Here is a 21,408-nt window from a genome sequence, read left to right as displayed (position 1 = left end):
GTGCTGTAGCCAATGTACCACTTCACAGGTTGACACAAATTATTATGTAATCACCTTACCTCAGCAGTTTCATGTCCATTAATTGTCATACAAACATCAAGGTCACTCTGCTTGAAACCAAATCCATTTTTGGATGAGCCAAACAAGCTCAATTTAGTTCCTGTTAGGAATAATGCAGTAGATTTAACATTTCATCAAAACACCTAAGTAGATACATGTTTTTAGAAGTGTGGACTTTGAGTTTAAATCTAGTGCTAACTGAATCCCACTGCAGCATCAACTATACCACTACTGTCTTCTATGTTGATAAATGAGGTTTAGGCAAACTAAAGACCATCCTAGGTTATCAGCTGAAGCATGCTTCCACTTTTACTGAAAAAATTACCTTCTTATTCTCAAGAGTTGATACTTGTTACACATGTGCTCTCTTTGAAAGTTATCTTTATTTTCTTAAAAAGTACAAAATTACTTACCTGGAAACTCTTGTCTTATGAAACTTTCTAGATTTTGTCGGATGTGTTCACGAGCCTGATCTTCTAAAATAGTTGGAGAAAAATCCTCTATTTAAAACAAGACAGAAACATTCAGAAACAGAGCTTGTTAGCAATCTCTGAAGGAAAAAAAAATCACTTTTTATAAAATGAAACCTGGTGCCTGCACTATGAACCCACTGTTACTGCAGGCCTTTTTTTATTTTTCCTTCGTTTTATTGGATAGGACAGAGAGAAATTGAGAGGGGAGAGGGAGCTAGAGACAGAGAGAGAAAGGTAGATACCTGCAGACCTGCTTCACTACTTGTGAAGCTACCCCCCCTGCAGGTAGGGAGCTGGGTGCTTCATACTATGTGCATTTAACCCATTGTGCCACCGCCCAACCCCCTAGTATTTCAATCTTAAGACTTAATACTCCTCCCCACCTTCAGGGGGAAAGCTTTTTGAGTGGTGAAGCAGTGCTGCAGGTGTCTCTTTGTCTCTCTACCTTCCCTTTCCATTTCTGACCATCTCTATCCAGTAAATAAATACAAAAAATAAATAAATTAGGGGAAAAAAAGACTTAATACTCCTTATTGACTGGGGATATATAGTTCATAGGTAGAACAGTTATTTCGCATGAGGCCCCAGTTTTGAAACCTGCCAAGACTCTCTACCTCCTTGTTTCCCTCCCTTTCTTTTCAGAGAATAATCATTCAGTGCATGTCTCAAATGGAATAGGATGTATAGGGCCCTGTGGTTATAATGGTGAATGGAACAGACTAAGTCTATATAATAGACCAATAGGTTAGTGAAGCAGATGACTCTTCAGAAAATGTCACTTTAGTATACCGACAAGTCAAAAGAAATGTTAATAACTTACTATAACACTGCATGCAAACTTGATCTAAAATATATGAAAATTTGGGTGTTAATGGTGGTAAAGGTTCCAGTTGGATTCTTTTGAAGTCTTCAGGACAGTCCTTCTTTAGATGACCCTCTCGTTTGCATAAACTGCATACTATTGTAGGAGACTGCAGGAAGATGGCAAAGCACAAGAAGACTTAAGATAAAACTTTATTTGCCAAATAAAGGGGCCCTGAATCTTTTTTTTTAATAAAGTACACACTCTACCCTTCACATTCCAAAGGAATGAGGATATTACTCTAAATTATTTGAGATGACAATATTTTTATCATATACAAAGAAGGAAAAGGTAGTTATTTTCAGTAAAAATAGCATTCCCTTCCTTCCATGCATTTCTGAGTCTAAGAAGGAAAGCGGACCACGTCAATGTACTAGAGTGAAAGATGAACTCCTGAATACCCCCCAACAGGTGAGAACCCTGTGCTAGCATATACAGATGGGAAATTGCATGCATTTCCCAAGCCTCCTGGTTCTGTGTGTAGTAGTGGTTGCTTACCTTTCCTTTTGTGAAAGCAAGTTTACTGAATTCATAAAAGAAATCAAGCTGGTCCACAGTTGAATTTTCTTCACATATGTTTTCTTCTTGAAGACTGATTTTACTAAGTTTCACTAGCATAGCTTCATCCATATGTTCTGAACATTCTTTCGAGTCTTCATAGTTCACAGACAGACTTAGCTCATCGTTCTCATCAGACATGGCCTCCTCATCCCCTGAAACAGGGTAGGTATTGTCTAACCTGTCGTCATGAGCAATGCTGTCTTCCCCATGGGTATTAGAAAGCCTAGGCTCTTCATCCTCATCTTCCTCTTCTTCATCTGAATCAGTGACGGCTGATGTCTGGTCCTGACTTATAGGGGCAAAATGGCTTAGAGTATCTTCGAGTTCATGAGTACCTTCTATGCTTCCTTCAGCATCAGTCTTGTCTGTGGCAGCAAATCCATCACACTCTTTATATGGAGGATTTGGGAAGCCTTCCATATGCAAAGTTGCATCATGTCCTGGGCTCTCAAGTGTTTCATGCCTGCTGCTGCTACAGATGCGTTGACCATCAACAGCTGCTGGATGTATGCCCTCCTTTTCAATGTTTTCTTTCTGGTTTTTACTTTCTTCATGGGGCACTTTAATATTCTCATAATTGTCGCAACTAACCTCTGCTCTGATGCAGACACTGGCCTGCGCATTTGCCATTTCCTCCAACGGTGGGTTTCCACCGCTTTTAGCAGTTTCTTTAAGAGCAAGTGGCTGTATCGTGCAGGTGTCTGCAGCTGAAGTGTCAGTACCAGAACCTTGATCCAAACCTGAGTTTTTGAGTTTAGCATCTTTTGCTTGTGACTCTGGATCATCCTTTGCTGCTACTTTACAATTTTTGGAACTACACGTTATAATATTCAGAGGCTTTGGAAGGCTGGCTTTTGTACTTTTGTGTGGCAGAGCAAAATATTTATATGTTGTCCTTAAACAATGAAGTATATATTCAAACACAGGTTGATTATTTAAAGTCCTTGCCACGTTTCTTTTAACAGAGTAGGGATCTGAAATGACAATAATAAAAAACATATACCATTTCATACATTTCTTTTTCTTTTACATTTTAAAATTTTATTTTCCCTTTGGTTGCCCTTGTTTTTTATTATTTTTTATATTAACTTATTCCCTTTTGTTGCCCTTGTTATTTTATTGTTGTAGTTATTATTATTGTTGTTGATGTCATTGTTGGATAGGGCAGAGAGAAATGGAGAGAGATGGGGAAGACAGAGAGGGGGAAAGAAAGACAGACACCTGTAGACCTGCTTCACCACTTGTGAAGAGACTCTCCTACAGGTGGGGAGCCGGAGGCTCAAACTGTGATTCTTACTCCGTCCTTGCTTTGTGCCACGTGCACTTAACCCGCTGTGCTACCGCCCAACTCCCCCCCTTGTTGTTGTAATTATTGTTGTTGTTACTGTTGTTATCCGATTCCCTATTTCATACATTTCTATCTCATGTTTTCAAAGTTAGTCTACTGTAGATAAAAAGACGACAAATGGGAGTCAGGCAGTAGCCAGAGGGTTAAGCGCACATGGCACAAAGTGCAAGGACCAGTGTAAGGATCCTAGTTAGAGCCACTGGCTCCCCACCTACAGAGGGGTTGCTTCATGGGCGGTGAAGCAGGTCTGCAGGTGTCCATCTTTCTCTCTCCCTCTCTCCATTTCTTTCCGTTCTATCCAACAACAACAGCAATGACAATAATAATAATGACAACAAGAGTAGCAACAAGGGCAATAAAATGGGAAAAATGGCCTTTAGGAGCAGTAGATTTGTGGTGCAGGCACCGAGCCCCAGTAATAATCCTGGAGGCCAAAAATCAATAAATAAATAAATAAAAGAAACAAACAACAGTATAACTGATTAAGAACCTCATATACTTAAAAAAAAACAACAACAACTGAGTATAGTAGTATGAAGATACAGTTTAAGAATGAAGAGAATATTCCATGTTCATGGGTTGGAAGGATTAACATCATCAAAATTAACATACTACCCAGAGCCATCTACAAATTTAATGCTATCCCCATTAAGATCCCAACCACATTTTTTAGGAGAATAGAACAAATGCTACAAATGTTTATCTGGAAGCAGAAAAGGCCTAGAATTTCCAAAACAATCTTGAGAAAAAAGAACAGAACCGGAGGCATCACACTCCCAGATCTCAAATTGTATTATAGGGCTGTTGTCATCAAAACTGCTTGGTACTGGAACATGAATAGACACACTGACCAGTGGAATAGAATTGAGAGCCCAGAAGTGAGGCCCCACACTTATGGACATCTAATGGGAGAAGATCTTTACATGCCATACATCAGATAAGAGTTTAATAACCAACATATATAAAGAGCTTGCCAGACTCAACAACAAGACAACAAATAACCCCATCCAAAAATGGAGGGAAGCCTTGGACAGAATATTCACCACAGAAGAGATCCAAAAGGCTGAGAAACACATGAAAAAATGCTCCAAGTCTCTGACTGTCAGAGAAATGCAAATCAAGACAACAATGAGATACCACTTCACTCCTGTGAGAATGTCATACATCAGAAAAGGTAGCAGCAGCAAATGCTGGAGAGGTTGTGGGGTCAAAGGAACCCTCCTGCACTGCTGGTGGGAATGTTAATTGGTCCAACCTCTGTGGAGAACAGTCTGGAGAACTCTCAGAAGGCTAGAAATGGACCTACCCTGTGATCCTGCAATTCCTCTCCTGGGGATATATCCTAAGGAACCCAACACATCCATCCAAAAAGATCTGTGTACACATATGTTCTTATCAGCACAATTTGTAATAGCCAATGTCGGAGTTCCTCGGGGGAAACATGGCAGGAGCGAATTCACTAAAAGGGGTCTTCTAGCATACCATAGCAGCAGACAACACACAAAACTCTTTTAGGGTACCGTTGTGAGGAACAGAACATCTTTATTGATGCAGTTACAAGTTTATAAAGGGGTAGCTGTGCAGGAGAAGTAGCCAGCTGGCCAATGAGGTCAATATCTCCTTATAAGGGAAAAGAGAGCAAGGCAATGAGAAGGTATGGATGGTGATGCAGGAATGGGGAAATAGAAATATAGGAAGGTGAAACCCACCAGAAAGGGGGGAGGGGTGGGTGATGTGGCGAGGCTGATAGGAAGGTTGGAATTCCACCGTGTACTCTGGCCACATCTTGCTCGACCACAAGGCTGGCATGCCAAGGGGGAGTCTGATAGACGACCTTCGGGTGTGTGTGTGTGTGTGTGTGTGTCAACCATCCATACTCAAACACACATCAGACCCACAAGCCGACACCTTTAAGCAACTCAGGTGTCCAACAACAGATGAGTGGCTGAGCAAGTTGTGGTATACATACATAATGGAATACTACTCAGCTACTGAAAATGGTGATTTCACCGTTTTCATCCGATCCTTGGATGAACCTTGAAAAATTCATGTTGAGTGAAATAAGTCAGAAACAGAAGGATGAGTATGGGATGATATCACTCTCAGGCAGAAGATGAAAAACAAGATCAGAAAAGAAAACACAAGTAGAACCTGAACTGGAATTGGCGTATTGCACCAAAGTAAAAGCCTCTGGGGTGGGTAGGGGGAAGAATACAGGTCCAAAAAGGATGACAGAGAACCTAGTGGGGGTTGTATTGTTATGTGGAAAACTGGGAAATGTTATACATGTACAAACTATTGTATTCATTGTCAAATGTAAACATTAATTTCCCAATAAAGAAATTAAAAAAAAAAAAAAGGTAACGTTTCTGGTGGTCTGGGAAGTGGCACAGTGGATAAAGTACTAGACCCTCAAGTGTGAGGTCCTGAGTTCATTCCCGGCAGCACATGTACCAGAGTGATGTCTGGTTCTCTTTCTCTCTTCTCCTGTCTTTCTCAAAAGAAAAAAAATAAAAGAAGAAAGAAAGCAAGAGAAAGATGGAAAGTCTCTGATTGTCAGAGAAATGCAAATCAAGACAACAATGAGATACCACTTCACTCCTGCCCCACACCTATGCACATCTAATCTTTGACAAAGGGGCCCAGACTATTACATGGGGAAAGCAGAGTCTCTTCAACAAATGGTGTTGGAAACAATGGGTTGAAACATGCAGAAGAATGAAACTGAATCCCTGTATTTCACCAAATACAAAAGTAAATTCCAAGTGGATCAAGGACTTGGATGTTAGACCAGAAACTATCAGATACTTAGAGGAAAATATTGGCAGAACTCTTTTCCGCATACATTTTAAAGACATTTTCAATGAAACGAATCCAATTACAAGGAAGACTAAGGCAAGTATAAACCTATGGGACTACATCAAATTAAAAAGCTTCTTCACAGCAAAAGAAACCACTACCCAAACCAAGAGACCCGTCACAGAATGGGAGATCTTTACATGCCATACATCAGATAAGAGTTTAATAACCAACATATATAAAGAGCTTGCCAGACTCAACAACAAGACAACAAATAACCCCATCCAAAAATGGGGGGAGGACATGGACAGAATATTCACCACAGAAGAGATCCAAAAGGCTGAGAAACACATGAAAAAATGCTCCAAGTCTCTGACTGTCAGAGAAATGCAAATCAAGACAACAATGAGATACCACTTCACTCCTGTGAGAATGTCATACATCAGAAAAGGTAACAGTAGCAAATGTTGGAGAGGGTGTGAGATCCAAGGAACCCTCCTGCACTGCTGGTGGGAATGTCAATTGGTCCAACCTCTGTGGAGAACAGTCTGGAGAACTCTCAGAAGGCTAGAAATGGACCTACCCTGTGATCCTGCAATTCCTCTCCTGGGGATATATCCTAAGGAACCCAACACACCCACCCAAAAAGATCTGTGTACACATATGTTCTTGGCAGCACAATTTGTAATAGCCAAAACCTGGAAGCAACCCAGGTGTCCCAACAACAGATGAGTGGCTGAGCAAGTTGTGGTATATATACACAATGGAATACTACTCAGCTGTAAAAAATGGTGACTTCAGGGGGTCGGGCGGTGGCGCAGTGGATTGAGCGCATGTGGCGCAAAGCGCAGGGACCGGCGTAAGGATCCCGGTTCGAGCCCCCGGCTTCCCACCTGCAGGGGAGTCGCTTCACAGGTGGTGAAGCAGGTCTGCAGGTGTCTATCTTTCTCTCCCCTTCTCTGTCTTTCCCTCCTCTCTCCATTTCTCTCTGTCCTATCCAACAACGAATTGCGTCAACAAGGGCAATAATAATAACCACAACGAAGCTACAACAAGGGCAACAAAAGGGGGGAAAAAATGGCCTCCAGGAGCGGTGGATTCATGGTGCAGGCACCGAGCCCAGCAATAACCCTAGAGGAGGAAGAAAAAAAAAGATGGTGACTTCACCGTTTTCAGCCGATCTTGGATGGACCTTGAAAAAATCATGTTGAGTGAAATAAGTCAGAAACAGAAGGATGAATATGGGATGATCTCACTCTCAGGCCGAAGTTGAAAAACAAGATTAGAAAAGAAAACACAAGTAGAACCTGAAATGGAACTGGCATATTGCACCAAAGTAAAAGACTCTGGGGTGGGTGGGTGGGTGGGTGGGGAGAATACAGGTCCATGAAAGATGATGAATGACATAGTGGGGGTTGTATTGTTAAATGGGAATCTGGGGAATGTTATGCATATACAAACTATTGTATTTACTGTTGAATGTAAAACATTAATTCTCCAATAAAGAAATAAATTATAAAAAAAAAAGAGATACCACTTCACTCCTGTGAGAATGTCATACATCAGAAAAGGTAACAGCAGCAAATGCTGGAGAGGGTGTGGAGTCAAAGGAACCCTGCTACACTGCTGGTGGGAATGTCAATTGGTCCAACCTCTATGGAGAACAGTCTGGAGAACTCTCAGAAGGCTAGAAATGGACCTACCCTATGATCCTGCAATTCCTCTCCTGGGGATATATCCTAAGGAACCCAACATATCCATCCAAAAAGATCTGTGTACACATATGTTCTTGGCAGCACAATTAGTAATAGCCAAAATCTGGAAGCAACCCAGGTGTCCAACAACAGATCAGTGGCTGAGGAAGTTGTGGTACATATACACAATGGAATACTACCCAGCTATTAAAAATGGTGACTTCACTATTTTCACCCGAACTTGGATGGACCTTAAAAAATTCATGTTAAGTGAAATAAGTCAGAAACGGAAGGATGAATATGGGCTGATTTCACTCTCAGGCAGAAGATGAAAAACAAGATCAGAAGAGAAAACACAAGTAGAACCTGAACTGGAATTGGTTTATTGCACCAAATTAAAAGACTCTGGGAAGGATGGGGGGAGGGAGAATACAGGTCCAAAAAAGATGACAGAGGACCTAGTGGGGGTTATACTGTTATATGGAAAACTGGGAAATGTTATGCATGTACAAACTATTGTATTTACTGTCAAATGTAAAACATTAATTCCCCAATAAAGAAATTTAAAAAAAAATGAAGAGAAATATCTTTTTCAATGTCTGCTCTATGAAGATCGCTCATTCTCTTTGCAGCATGTGCCCCTTTCCTAGTTCGTTCTGTAATTGTGGGAAATATGGTATTAGTGTGGCTCTTGTGCCCTTGGCAACTGGTCTTCCCACAAGGGTCTACTGAGTGCTCTTGCTCCCCACTCAGCCAGGATCTGTGGTTTGTAGAGCTTACCTCCACTCTTTTGCCTGGAAAGCCCCTTCACTGAACTGGCTGGACTGAATTTAGGGTGAGAAGGAGGTACCAGGAGGAGACACCACTTCTCACTTCTCTCAATCTTTTCTCCCCTAGAACTCCAGCAGGTTAGGTAATTGGGCAGAAGAGCTGAGCCAGAGAAAATGCAGGGGAGGGTTTAAAAATATGAGGTCCCTAGGACTGCACACAAAATTTATGCAAAATCAGAAAAAAAAAAAGCCAACAACAAAATCCAAATCTCTTATGCAATGTAAAATGGGAAAAAAAATCTAACATTATGCATGTACAAACTATTGTATTTACTGTTGAATGTAAAACATTAATTCCCCAATAAGGAAACTAAAAAAAAAATCTAACAAATTTAGGAAGCCCCCCCCCCCCTTTTTAAAAGTTATCTGGAGGAATAGAATTGAGACTTCTAGAGGGCTTTCATCTTCCTGGCTTTGAAAAACAAACTCAAGGACGAGGTTAAGTAACCTAGTACTATGTGCAAGGACCCAAGTTCAAGCCCCGCTTCCTACCTGCTTGGGGGGGGGAATGCCACTTTCTATTCAGTATTGTCTACAGGACACATCACTGTTTTTTATACAGTGGTTTCAGTTAATAGAGCCTTCACTAGGGAAAAAAAGTATCTATGAATAAGTTCTAAATTTTACTGCAGATAATTCAAAAACAACTATCCTTTACTCTTCATGGAGAGGTATATAATGAAGACTATTATTACGAAAAAGAAAAAAAAGGAAAGGAAAGAGAGAAAGAAAATTCCCTCGCCTCTAAAACTAGGCAACATAAATAATAACCCCATGGAAAGAACTAAAAAATTCAGAAATTGAGGGGGGCATAATTTTTTAACCATTTAAACTGCAAAAGTCACTTATGAAGAAAGCAAAAACTCAGTGAGCTGTAATTGTAGTTGCTTAAGTAATTATGTTTTATTATACTTCAAAACCCCAGGATGAATTATTTGGTCCCCTGGAATGACACATTGTAACACATGCAAGGTTCTAACTATTTCATGATGGAAATAATGACTACCTTACATATAGGAGGTGAAAAGGAATGGAAATAAAGAATATACTGTTAAGACTGATCACTTTAAAAAAGTTAAAAAGGAGTTAAAATAAACATTTTGAGATACCTTCAATGGCAATGCGCTTTTTGGGCCAATCCTTGGATTCACGAGATACTGATTCTTTCACACGGATACTTATCACTAAATCAGCCAAGTTAAACTCTAAAGCATAGAATCGAAGCAATTCTACCCAGAGCTGGCCAACTGGTGCTGCAGGCTGGTGTTTTAAATCAAATACTAGTGATGCCTAGTAATAGTAAAGAGAAAACATATAGGTTATTTAAAATGTTAGCATAATTTGAAAAATTAATTTAAGCATCACATTTTTAAAAACTTTGAGAAGCCTAAGTAAAGCTATGAACTTGACAATTCATCAAAGCAACTCAAATTCTGGGTTCTATTTTGCTTATGGGAAAATAGCATTCCTGCTACATTTTTAGCATTATTTGGTATTATTTTAAAACTTAAGACACTGTCTTAGAGATAGACAGTAATTTGTAACCAGAAAGTAGGAAGCATTCCTAATTTTTAAATCTTAATGACATGAAGAACTATGCACTATGTTACTGCCACTGGAGGGCTCTTTTAAACAGTTCACATACAGAAATGGGTAGCAGCTAAATGCACAGAACAAAAGGGAAAAAGTTTATCTTACTTGTACTATGAAGATACATAAGCACACTGAATCTGTCACGAGCAATTAATTTGAAAGTTAGATGAAGTTTGTTACCAGAAATTGCTATTACATTTACATTCACAGACTCCTGATACACTGGAATACACTCTAATAAAATGTTGGAAAGTGTATAGGACTAGAGTGGGGAGAAAGGTGGGGGGGGGGGGCGTCCGAATGCTGAACTAGTCCAGTCACTTCATAGCTCTTAACTGCTCTGTGACTTAGTTTCTTCATTCTTAGATTCATCAGTATAACACAATGAGCAAAAGAATTAGCTTTGGAATGAGACATGCTGAGATCTGAAATCCAACTCTGCCATGTTTTAGCCGTGTATAATACTGATCAAGGTAGAGATGCTGTCTAAGCCTCAGTTTCCTCAGCTGAACATTGGGGATCACAGTACCCACCTCATAGGGTTGTTGGGAGGACTGAGTGAGAGAGTGTCTGTAAAGAGCTTAGCACAGTGCCTGGCACACATGTTCAAAAAATGGTCGCTACCATTATCTGCAGTGTAGGGATGATACCACCTATAACACAGGATAGTTATGAAGATTAAATCAGAAACAAGGGAAAGCATCTAGTAGACTTGGTTGCTCTCTTGTTATTTCTCCACTTGTATAGTACAAGAAATTCATGTATCATTGAAACATGTCACAATGGTAGGAAGCTCTTAATAAGTAATCTTGCTCAACTCAAGGAAGTTACAAGAGGAGGAAAAGAAGAAGACCAAGCCCAGGCTCCATGACTTGTCAAAAGTCCCACTGCTGTTTAAGTGGCCAGATGAGACTGTCTCTTGGATCACAGAACAGTGTCAAATGAGAATATCCCTGACCACAGAACAGTGTCTTTTACAACACCATGCAATGTTGATACTGTCTAGAACTCATTTAATTTCAGAAGTGGCAGCATGACATCTATCTAAATAGCATAAAAATGTAAAGATTAAGTGTTTACCTGAATTTATATAGTAATTTTCTCTTTACATTATTATAATGTTGAAAAAGTTTTTTCTCTAAATCATGCAAGCTTGTTTTCAAATGTACTTTATTATGTCAAGCTTTAAAACAAGAACTATGGCATTTAATCACTAAATCTCAACCACAGTGGTTCTGCCAAATAAGATAAATCACCCAGTATATGTACAAAGCAGAAATGGTTGAAAATGGATGTTTTCTAGTCCCCAGACACTGTAGATGAGGACTAAAAGAAAATTTCCATAATCCTTATTCAGCATTAAGTATTTTTATTAGGCATCTCACTTAAATGACTTAATAATGCCATAACACAGAACTGAAAAAGAGCCCTTCAACATATCTAAACTAATCTTAATTAGTTTTACTTACACTGGTTTTTGTTTTTTAAGCAGAGAACACCTTTTTCAAACACAAATAGCAGCTAACACTGAGTGTTTACTACATGCCTGGCACCGAGTTAAGCATTCAATAAACCAGTGACTATGAGAAGGTAGCAATGTCATCTCCATTTGCAGGTGAGGAAACTGGGGCCCAAAGACACACTGCTACAAAGTGGGGGAGCTGGAATGTAATTCATATACTCTGGCTCCACAACTTGACCTCTTTACTACTGGAAGCCAATAGAGAAAAGAAATACAAATAGAGCTCTTCTGGAGTAGCAGGGATAAAGTGGCAACCAGCCTGCCCCTGAATCCCTGTGCTCAAAGATTCAATTGGATTGTTGGACAAGTCTTGACACATTTTTGCAAATAAGAACACATCAAGACTTGTCCAACAACCCAATAGAAAACACAACTGGAGGATCCATGAGTCACAGTTACCATCTCCTATAGGCATAAGTAAACTATGGACTAGAAGAGTGACATGACTTGTTTGTAGTGAGCTGGGATTAGAGTCCTGACCTCAGAAGTACTTTGTGGACCTACTTCACTCCAAAGGGTTATGGGATAGGTCCTGGGTCACTCAGCAATCTGGGACAGAATGTAAGTCTTAGTACTAATTATAAAGACTGTTTTGATTTTTGTTTGAAATTCTAAAGTTGAGTATTTTCTTGTACATAAAATCTCTAATCATATGGAAGAAGATAAGTTCATTAGATCATATACTTAATTATTCTCATTTTAGTAATTTGAGGTTATTTTACTTTTTCATTGAAGTCTCATAATATTATCTAAGTCCTAGCCTCTTTAGAGATGGTGGGCAAGGAACTGTTTTTGAATTTTCAGAATTTTTTCAAAAGTTCTTTTTAAAATTTATTATTTACTTATTCATTTATTGGAGAGAGACAGCCAGAAATTGAGAGGGAAGGAGGTGGTAGAGAAGAAGAGAGACAGAGACACACGTGTGGCCCTGCTTCACCGCCTGCAAAGGTTCCACCCTGCAGGTGGGGACCAGGGGCTCAAACCTGAGTCCTTGCACATTGTGAGATCACCACTTTGCCCCAATTTAAAGTATTTTTCACAAGACCTTGCACACAGAGGAAATTAAAAAAGAAACTGTGAATTTAAGGATCTAATTTTATGTTTTCTCACTATCTGTCTATCAAAGGATTTTGGAAGGGGATAATGAAATAACCATAAAGTAGTTGCAATAGCTGAGGAAAAAGAGAACTGATGAACTTTAAACTCCACAATGAAGACCATAGTAAAATTAGAAAGACGAGAACAGACCTGTCCCTTTTTGACAGGCACATCTTTGAGTGTTTCTTCTGTTTTGTCTGTGTCTGCTGGTGTACTGTCAGTGTATTCCCAGGCCACAATATCGTTCTGAATGTCTTTGAGGTTGAAGTTCCCTAGTTTGTTTAATGAGAATCCTTCAATCTAAAAATGAGATACATACTGTTATTAGGAGGTAGAAACAATTTTATATGAGAACATAGTCAATCAGAGAAATTGGGAATAAAACCTACATGAATGTCAGGGCTGTTTAAATACTCTTTTTTTCTAAAATGCTAGCTAGCACCCACAAAGCATAACTAATAGCTTAAGTACTGTTTATGTTATCTCAAAATAGATATCAAGTATTATTTACAAGGAAACTAGTAAGATATTCTTATTGGGGGGTGAAGGATGGAGGCAAAAGATACTAAGACAACAGGGCTACACACAACTCACCATGACTAACCTTAATCATGTCAAGATCTAATGATAGGGGTCAGGTGGTGGCCCTCCTGGTTGAGCACACATATTATAATAGGCAAGGACCCAGGGTTAAAGCCCCTGGTCCCATCTGCAGGAGGGAAGTTTCATGAGCAGTGAAACAGTGCTACAGGTGTCTGCCTCTCCCTTCCCTTTCAATTTCTGTTTCTATCCAAAATAAAATAAAATAGTTAATGATAATAGAGTGGGCATTTTACTTGGGATTCAAAGGTCAAGAGAAAATAATTTCTCTAAGTAGGTTGGAAAAGAATGGCTAAAAGGATTTAGAAGACAGGTCAGAGCATGGAGGCATGATAGTCCAAACTTATTTATTTATTTAACTAGAATACTGCTAATTTCTGACTTATGGGGTTTGAACCTGGGGCCGCTGGTACCTCCGGCATAAAAGTCTGTTGCATAAATCCTTACACTATCTCTCTGGCCCAACAGTCCAAACTTCCTGACAGAATTTAGTCTTGTTCATTTGAGAATTCAGTATTCCCTTCACAGTCTGGTACATGACTAAGATACACAGTGCTTTGAAAATTTTGAAGGGATTAATAATTTAGATACTTGTTAACACTGAGGTTTTCAATGGATTTTCTGCAGATATAATACACAGCAAAATAGTTGGCCTGAGTAGCCTAGGATATAGCTCAGTGTTGGACTTATAGGCATGAGGTCCCAAGTCTGATTGCACGTTACCAGCATGATATTCTGGTTCTCTATTGTTAAGAACATAAACTTTTAATAAATATATTTGGCCTGAAATTCAAGGTACTAGATTTAATTCCTTACTTTCTTTTTTTTGGCCTAAGTCTATGGGTAGAATTCAGTATATTGGTGCCTGATTAGTTTAAAAGCAGGTGATCATTTTAGTTGAGTAGAGTTTATCCTAATTGATCTATAGAATTCAATCCAGTGTTTGTATATACCCTTTACCTGTTTTTTTATAAACATTTATTTATTCCCTTTTGTTGCCCTTATTTTATTGTTGTAGTTATTACTGTTGTCGTCGTTGTTGGATAGGACAGAGAAAAATGGAAAGAAGAGGGGAAGACAGAGAGGGGGAGAGAAAGAGACACCTACAGACCTGCTTCATCGCAGCCCCTGCACATGGGGAGCCGGGGCTCGAACCGGGATCCTTATGCCGGTCCTTGCGCTTTTGCGCCATGTACCCTTAACCCGCTGTGCTATAGCCCGACTCCCCTTTGCCTGTTTTTGTCATTACAACATATGCCTAAAAAAGTTATAATCTAAATCAAGTCCTGTCATTTTATAAGATTTCCCCTATCACTACCAAAGAAATAATACATAGGTCATAGAAAAGGATACTCGTACTCCTATGCAAATTATGAGAAGAATCTCATCAGGAGCACAGAAACACACTACATAAGTGTGTTTCTTCACATAAGTGACAGACGACTACTTACAGGTGACAAGAAAGGGCCATTCTCAGTATGACAGTAGTCTACATAGCCAAACATTCAACCTCTCCCAAGACAATGGAGCACATAGTTTGGTGACATTCAAAACTACGTCTCTCTTGGGTCAAAGTGAAAGAAAACTTCAGAGACTTTCACAGATTCATGTGGGTCTGACAGAGTGGTTATTAACAACTCAAGAGTGACTTTGTTCTCTCACTCTCTGTGCCATCACAAGAGCAATTTAGCAGAGATCTAGTAATCTCCAGGACCTAAGTTTCATTTCAGTACCACGAACACAAAGCTTATTTTAGGCAACTGGGAAACAAATAGATGATAATTCCTTATTTCAGAAAATAGGAATTTAATTTATTATCTTTCTTTTTTACCAGAGCACTGCTCAGCTCTGGCTTATGGTGGTACAGGGAACTAATCCTGGGACTTCAGAGCCTCAGACATGATAATCTCTTTGCATAACTATTATGCTATCTCCCTTGCCCAAAAAAAGAGTTGATAGTCTTTATCATCTGGGCCTGGCAAATGAATATCTCAATTTAAAACAGTCCCTAACAATTATGTTTTTAGATATGTTTTAATAGTTAAGAACTACCTTCTTACAGCCTGGGAGATAGCACAGTAGGTAAGGCACTGCACTCTCAAGCAGGAAGCACTGAGTTTAATCAGCATCACACGTGCAAAAGTGATATTCCGGTTCATTCTCGCTCCTCTTACTCATGTAATAATATATACATCTTAAAAGACACATACTCAGGAGTTGGGCGGTAGCGCAGCAGGTTAAGCGCAAGTGGTGCAAAGCGCAAGGACCGGCACAAGGATACCGGTTCGAGCCCCCGGCTTCCCACCTGCAGGAGGTCGCTTCGCAAGCGGTGAAGCAGGTCTGCAGGTGTCTATCTTTCTCTCCTCCTCTCTCCATTTCTCTCTGTCCTATCCAACAACAACAACAGCTATGACAACAATAACAACTACAACAAGCACAACAACCAGGGCAACAAAATGGGAAAAATAGCCTCCAGGAGCAGTGGATTTGTAGTGCAGGCACCGAGCCCCAGCAATAACCCTGGAGACAAAAAGAAAATCACATAATTACTAGTTCTCTAGAATCCACTTTCCTAAAACACTGAGAATCTGTGTGGCTTAGTAGTTGGCACAGTGAATAAAGCACTTCACTCTCAAGCATGAGGCCCCAAGTTCATCCCCTGGCATTGCATATGCAAGTGTGATGCTCTGGTTCATTCTCTCCCCCCAATAAATAAATCAATAAATAAATCTTTTTGCATTATCTGCCTGGAGGTAACACATAAATTCAAACAAATTATGTAAACATTCAGTGCAATAAATTAAATATAGGTTCTCAATTTCTTTTTTGAAACCCCCCAAAATTACATGTATCTCACAAATTAAATAGTACCTCTAGAAGACTGTAAGGAAGGAACTTGAAATCATATATATTATTTTGGCATAAAGGGTAGGAATAGTAGGGTAAATATATTCGCATTAGTTCTGGATAAGCTTTAGATTTTTTAATTAAGTAAGAAGGATTGTGGCCCTGTAATAAAATTACTATACTAAAAAAAAAAAAAGCATTTTACATAACAACAACAACAAAAGTGTTTTACCCATGATCCTAGATAAACAGGCAGAAGGGGCTCTTTCCTCTGCTGAAGAAAGAAAATGGTCATCAGGGCAAACACGTAAGGTGGCAAACCTCCTTCTTCAGGGCGATCTATACTGCAAAGCTACAAACAATAGAAAAGAGGGTGAGCATTCTTATGCACCAACTTGCAGTTTAACCATTTTAGTCTGAGGCTTTCACTTTTATGACTTATTCCCCCAGATCAAATACCACCCCATCAAAGTACCAAGCTTCCTTATACTTTTGGAGCAAGTGCAAACTGTGGTTTTGAGTGACAGCTTCATCTTTCAATTTGTTAGTAGAGGAGGGCCCAAAATACTTATTTTCAAAGGAAAACTAAAAATTATGTCTATTTCAACAGATGCAGAAAAAGCCTTTGGCAAGATCCAGTACCCATTCATGATCAAGATACTTAAAAAAATGGGAACAGATGGGAAATTCTTCAAACTTGTTCAGTCTATATACAGCAGATCTACAGCCAACATCATACTCGATGAACGGTAAGAACCCAAGAGCCTTTCAGATCAGGTACAGGGCAGGGCTGTCCACTGTAACCATTATTATTATTCAGTATAGTGTTGGAAGTCCTCGTGGTAGCAATCAGGCAAGAGAAAAGAATTAAAGGCATTCATCTTGGAAATGAAGGAGTTGAACTATTTGCAGATGATGTGATCTTATTGTATGTGGGAAACCATAAAGATTCTAGTAAAAAAAAAAAAAAAAACCTGGAAATTATTGAACAGTACATACAGTAAAGCAGCAGGCTACAAAATCAACATACAAAAATCAGTGATGTTCCTCTGTGTAAACACTAAATTAGATGTCCAGAGGGGCTGGGTGGTGGCACACCTGGTTGAGCGCACACGTTACAATGCACAAGGACCCGGGTTCAAGCCCAGTCCCCACCTGCATGAGGAAAGCTTCACAAGTGGTGAAGCAGGACTGCAGATGTCTCTCTGTCTCTCACCCTCTCTATCTCCTCATTCCCTCTTGATTTCTGGCTATCTCTATCCAATAAAAAATAAAGATGATAATAAAAAAAAAAAGATGTCCAGAAATCCATCCCTTTAGTATAGCAGTAAAAACCACCAAATATTTAGGAATAAAATTAACAAAGGATGTGAAGAGGGGGAGGTAGGTAGCATAATGGTTATGCAAAGAGACTCTCATCCCTGAGGCTCCAAAGTCCCAGGTTCAATTTCCAGCAACACTATTAAGCCAAAGCTAACCAGTGTTCTGGTAAAAAAAAAAAAGAAGAAAAAAAAAAGTGAAGAACTTGGTATGCTGAAAATTATGAATCATTCTCCAAGGAAATAGATAAAATACAAATAGGAAGATATATTTTATGTTCATGGATAGGAAGAATTAACATCAAAATGACTATTCTACCTAGAAACATATACAGATTTAACACTAACCCCTCAAGATATCACCAAATCTCTTCAAAGAGATAGAAAAAAATACAAAAAATTATCTGGAACCAAGAAATTACTAGGATTGCCAAATCAACCTTGAGGAAAAAGAACAAGACTGAAGGCATCAAACTTCCTGAACTCAAACCATACTACAGAGCTCTATAATCAAAACAGCCACAAGACCAGTGAAATCAAATTGAAAATCCAGAATTAAGTGCCTACATCTATAAGCAACTCATTTTTTGACAAAGGGGCCCAGAACATTAAATGGAGAACAGAAAATCTCTTCAGCAAATGGTGCTGGGAAAACTGGGTTGAAACAAATGAAATTGGACCACCACATAACACCAACCACAAAAGTCAACTCCAAGTAGACCAAAGACATGGATATTAGACCAGAAACTATCAAATACTTAGAAGAAATCATTGACAAGACACTTTATGACTTATGCTTCAAAAAGATATTCAGAGATTCAAATCTAACAGCAAAGCAAACAAAAAATAAATCAATGGGACAACATCGAACTGAAAAGCAAACTAACAGAAAGACAACCTACAGTGTGGGAAAAGATCTTTATACAACATACTCAAGATAAAGGTCTAATAACCAAAATTCATTAAGAGCTCAGTAAACTTAACACCAAGAAAACAAACAACCCCATAAGAAAATAGGATGAAGACATGAACAGAAACTTTACAGAAAAAGAGATCCAGAGGGTCAACAGACACATGAGAAAGTGCTCAAAGTCACTGATTATCAAAGAAATGCAAATAAAGACAACAATGAGATACTACTTTTCACCTATGAGAATGTCATAGATTAGAAAAGACAGTAACAACAAATGTTGGAGAGGATGTGGAGAAAAGGAGCACTCATGTACTGCTGGTAGGAGTATAAACTCATCCTTTGTGAAGACTGGAGACTTCTCAGAACACTAGAAATGGACCTGCCATATGACCCAGCAATTTCTCTCCTAGGGATTTATCCAAAGGAAACACCCATCAGAAGAGATCTAGCTATACTCATGTTCATAACAGCACAGTTTGTAATCTCTAAAACTTGGAAGCAACCCAGATGTCTGACAACAGATGAGTGGCTGAAAAAAAAAACCTGTGACATATATACTCATGATGGAATATTATTCAGCTGTTAAAAACGATGAAGTCATCTCCTTTGCAGCATCTTGGATGAAAGTGAAAGCTACCATGTTAAGTGAGATAATCTAAAATGAGAAAGACGAATACCTAATGATCTCACTTTTAAGTGGGTCCTAATAATTAGGAACAGGGAGGATGAAAACAAAACAAAATATGAATTGGGCATGGTATATTACACCAAAGGAAGGAACTTTGGGGGGAAGGTAGGCAGGAATGGGTGGAAGATAACTGTGGGGGCCAGGTGCACAATGAAATGATATGTATGTGACAATGGCTGCACTGTAAAGCACTAAACTCCCTAATAAATAAAAAGTTTTAAAAAATAAAAAACTTGTTTTCATTTGGACATCCATTTACTTGGTTAAGACAATTGTTAATGAAGTCGAAAAATGGTTCCATTCCAAATGCAAGTTAACAAGTTCAGTTTATTATATTTTTTTAATATTTTATTTTAATGAGAAATACAGAGAGACCAGAGCACTGCTCGGGATTGAACCTTGGACGTTGAAGCCTCAGGCATGTAAGTCTTTTGCTGAACCATTATGATGTTTCCTTATCCCGTCTTGGTTTAGTTTAATGGTCACCATCTTCTAACCTAGTCAATTGAAAATGTATTCTGTGGCCAAAGAGGTGATTCTGTTTAAGAATGTAGGCAAATTCTTTAGCATTAACAGAAATAACAACTATCAGTTTACCCAGTTATCATCTCCAAGGAGACCAGGCAATAGCACACCTAGTTAGGCACACATATTACAGTGCTCAAGGCCATGGCCCCCACCTGCAGGGAGAAAGCTTCATGAGTGGTGAAGCAGGGCTGCAGGTATCTCTTTCTTTCCCTATCTCTATTCTGCTCCCCTCTCAACTTCTATCTCTATCCAACAATAAATAAATAAAAAGATTAAAAAAAAAAAAGAATGGGACACCTTCTATTCATCTTGGACCCAAGTCACACAAACATTATATATATTATATATTTTTACTGCGACCATTTGTATGCAGTCAGGTGTTGTTACTAACCTATCTTAATCAGTACAAATAAGGTCTTTCTGTATAAATGTATTGACCTACAATCTCAATTTTATTTATTCATTCATTTATTTATTTACCTCCAGGGTTATCACTGGGGCTCGGTGCCTACACTATGAATCCACTGCTCCAGGAGGCTACTTTTTTTCCCCTTTTGTTGCCCTTATTGTTTATCGTTGTTGTTGGATAGGACAAAGAGAAATTGACAGAAGGGAAGATAGAGAGGGGAAGGGAAAGATAGACACCTTTAAACCTGCTTCTCCACTTATGAGGCAACTCGCCAGCAGGTGGAGGGTTGGGGTCTCGAACTGGGATCCTTATGCCAGTCCTTGTACTTTGTGCCATATGCACTTAACCCGGCCCCCTGAATCTCTGTTTTATTATATGAAGAGACCTGACATTTTGGAGGAATATTAATATTTACTGGAGGACCTCAATTGGATACTACATTTAACATGCTATGCAATATATGCATGACCAAACAGGGTCATTCATTTTTCTGGAGTTTCTGAATTTATTACTGGAAGTTTTATTAGTAGCTTTATCTTAATCTTTGTTATACGCAAGGATCACTTGAGGAAACTAGTTACAGTGTAAATCCTTGGGCCATATCCTCTGGGAATTCAATAACAAATTTGATTTTTAATAGGCACTATAAGTTATTTCCAGGGAGTCGGACGGTAGGTAGCATAGCAGGTTAAGCACAGGTGGTACAAAGTGCAAGGACCAGCGCAAGGATCCCGGTTCAAGCCCCCATCTCCCAACCTGTAGGGGAGTCGCTTCACAGGCAGTGAAGCAGGTCTATCTTTCTCTCCCCCTCTCTTCTGTCCTATCCAAGAACAACAACATCAATAATAACTACAACAATAAAACAAGGACAACAAAAGGGAATAAATAAATATTAAAAAATCATTTCCATCTGAGAAACTGTCACAGTGCAACACAAAATTTTCCTTTCTGTACGTATTGAAATGTCTGTTCCAATACTCAGATACTTTTACATTCTTGATGTCTACAAACGTGTCAAAACATTTTCATTATTCTCTCTCGCTTTCTCCCCCCCCCTTTCATTGTTATTTCACCACTCAGCTCAACTTTTTCAGATATGGGAAGAGAGGTAAAGATATCACAGCTTCCTCTCTGTGGGAGGGACCAGGCTTTAGGCTGGGTCAGGCACATGATAGACCAGGTGCACTATCCAAGCTATGGTGCTAGACCCAAACATTTGTGTTGTTTGTTAAGCTCTGGCTTATGTTGGTGCAGGGGACTGAAC

At 39.1% G+C, this 21,408-nt stretch overlaps 1 protein-coding gene across 7 annotated transcripts in view; it reads right to left on the bottom strand.

Moving 5' to 3' along the window:
• Positions 1-21,408, bottom strand: part of TUT7 (terminal uridylyl transferase 7) — an 82,108-nt gene that overhangs the window by 31,089 nt on the left and 29,611 nt on the right. For all 7 annotated transcript variants that reach the window (XR_009551994.1, XM_060199477.1, XM_060199473.1 and 4 more), the window contains exons 10-16: positions 16,520-16,639; positions 12,991-13,140; positions 9,737-9,917; positions 1,894-2,930; positions 1,354-1,504; positions 474-560; positions 60-160 (exon numbers count right to left, since the gene is read on the bottom strand). Coding sequence is in view for 6 of the 7 variants with exons in the window: in XM_060199477.1 (XP_060055460.1) it covers positions 60-160; positions 474-560; positions 1,354-1,504; positions 1,894-2,930; positions 9,737-9,917; positions 12,991-13,140; positions 16,520-16,639 (1,827 nt within the window). In the remaining variant the exon portion in view is untranslated. The remainder of the gene's footprint in view (positions 1-59; positions 161-473; positions 561-1,353; positions 1,505-1,893; positions 2,931-9,736; positions 9,918-12,990; positions 13,141-16,519; positions 16,640-21,408) is intronic.

Source organism: Erinaceus europaeus, chromosome 10, assembly GCF_950295315.1.
Source record: "Erinaceus europaeus chromosome 10, mEriEur2.1, whole genome shotgun sequence".
Taxonomy (NCBI): domain Eukaryota; kingdom Metazoa; phylum Chordata; class Mammalia; order Eulipotyphla; family Erinaceidae; genus Erinaceus; species Erinaceus europaeus.
The sequence above is the reverse complement of the archived record's forward strand: the minus strand, read 5'-3'. Positions and strand labels throughout refer to the sequence as shown.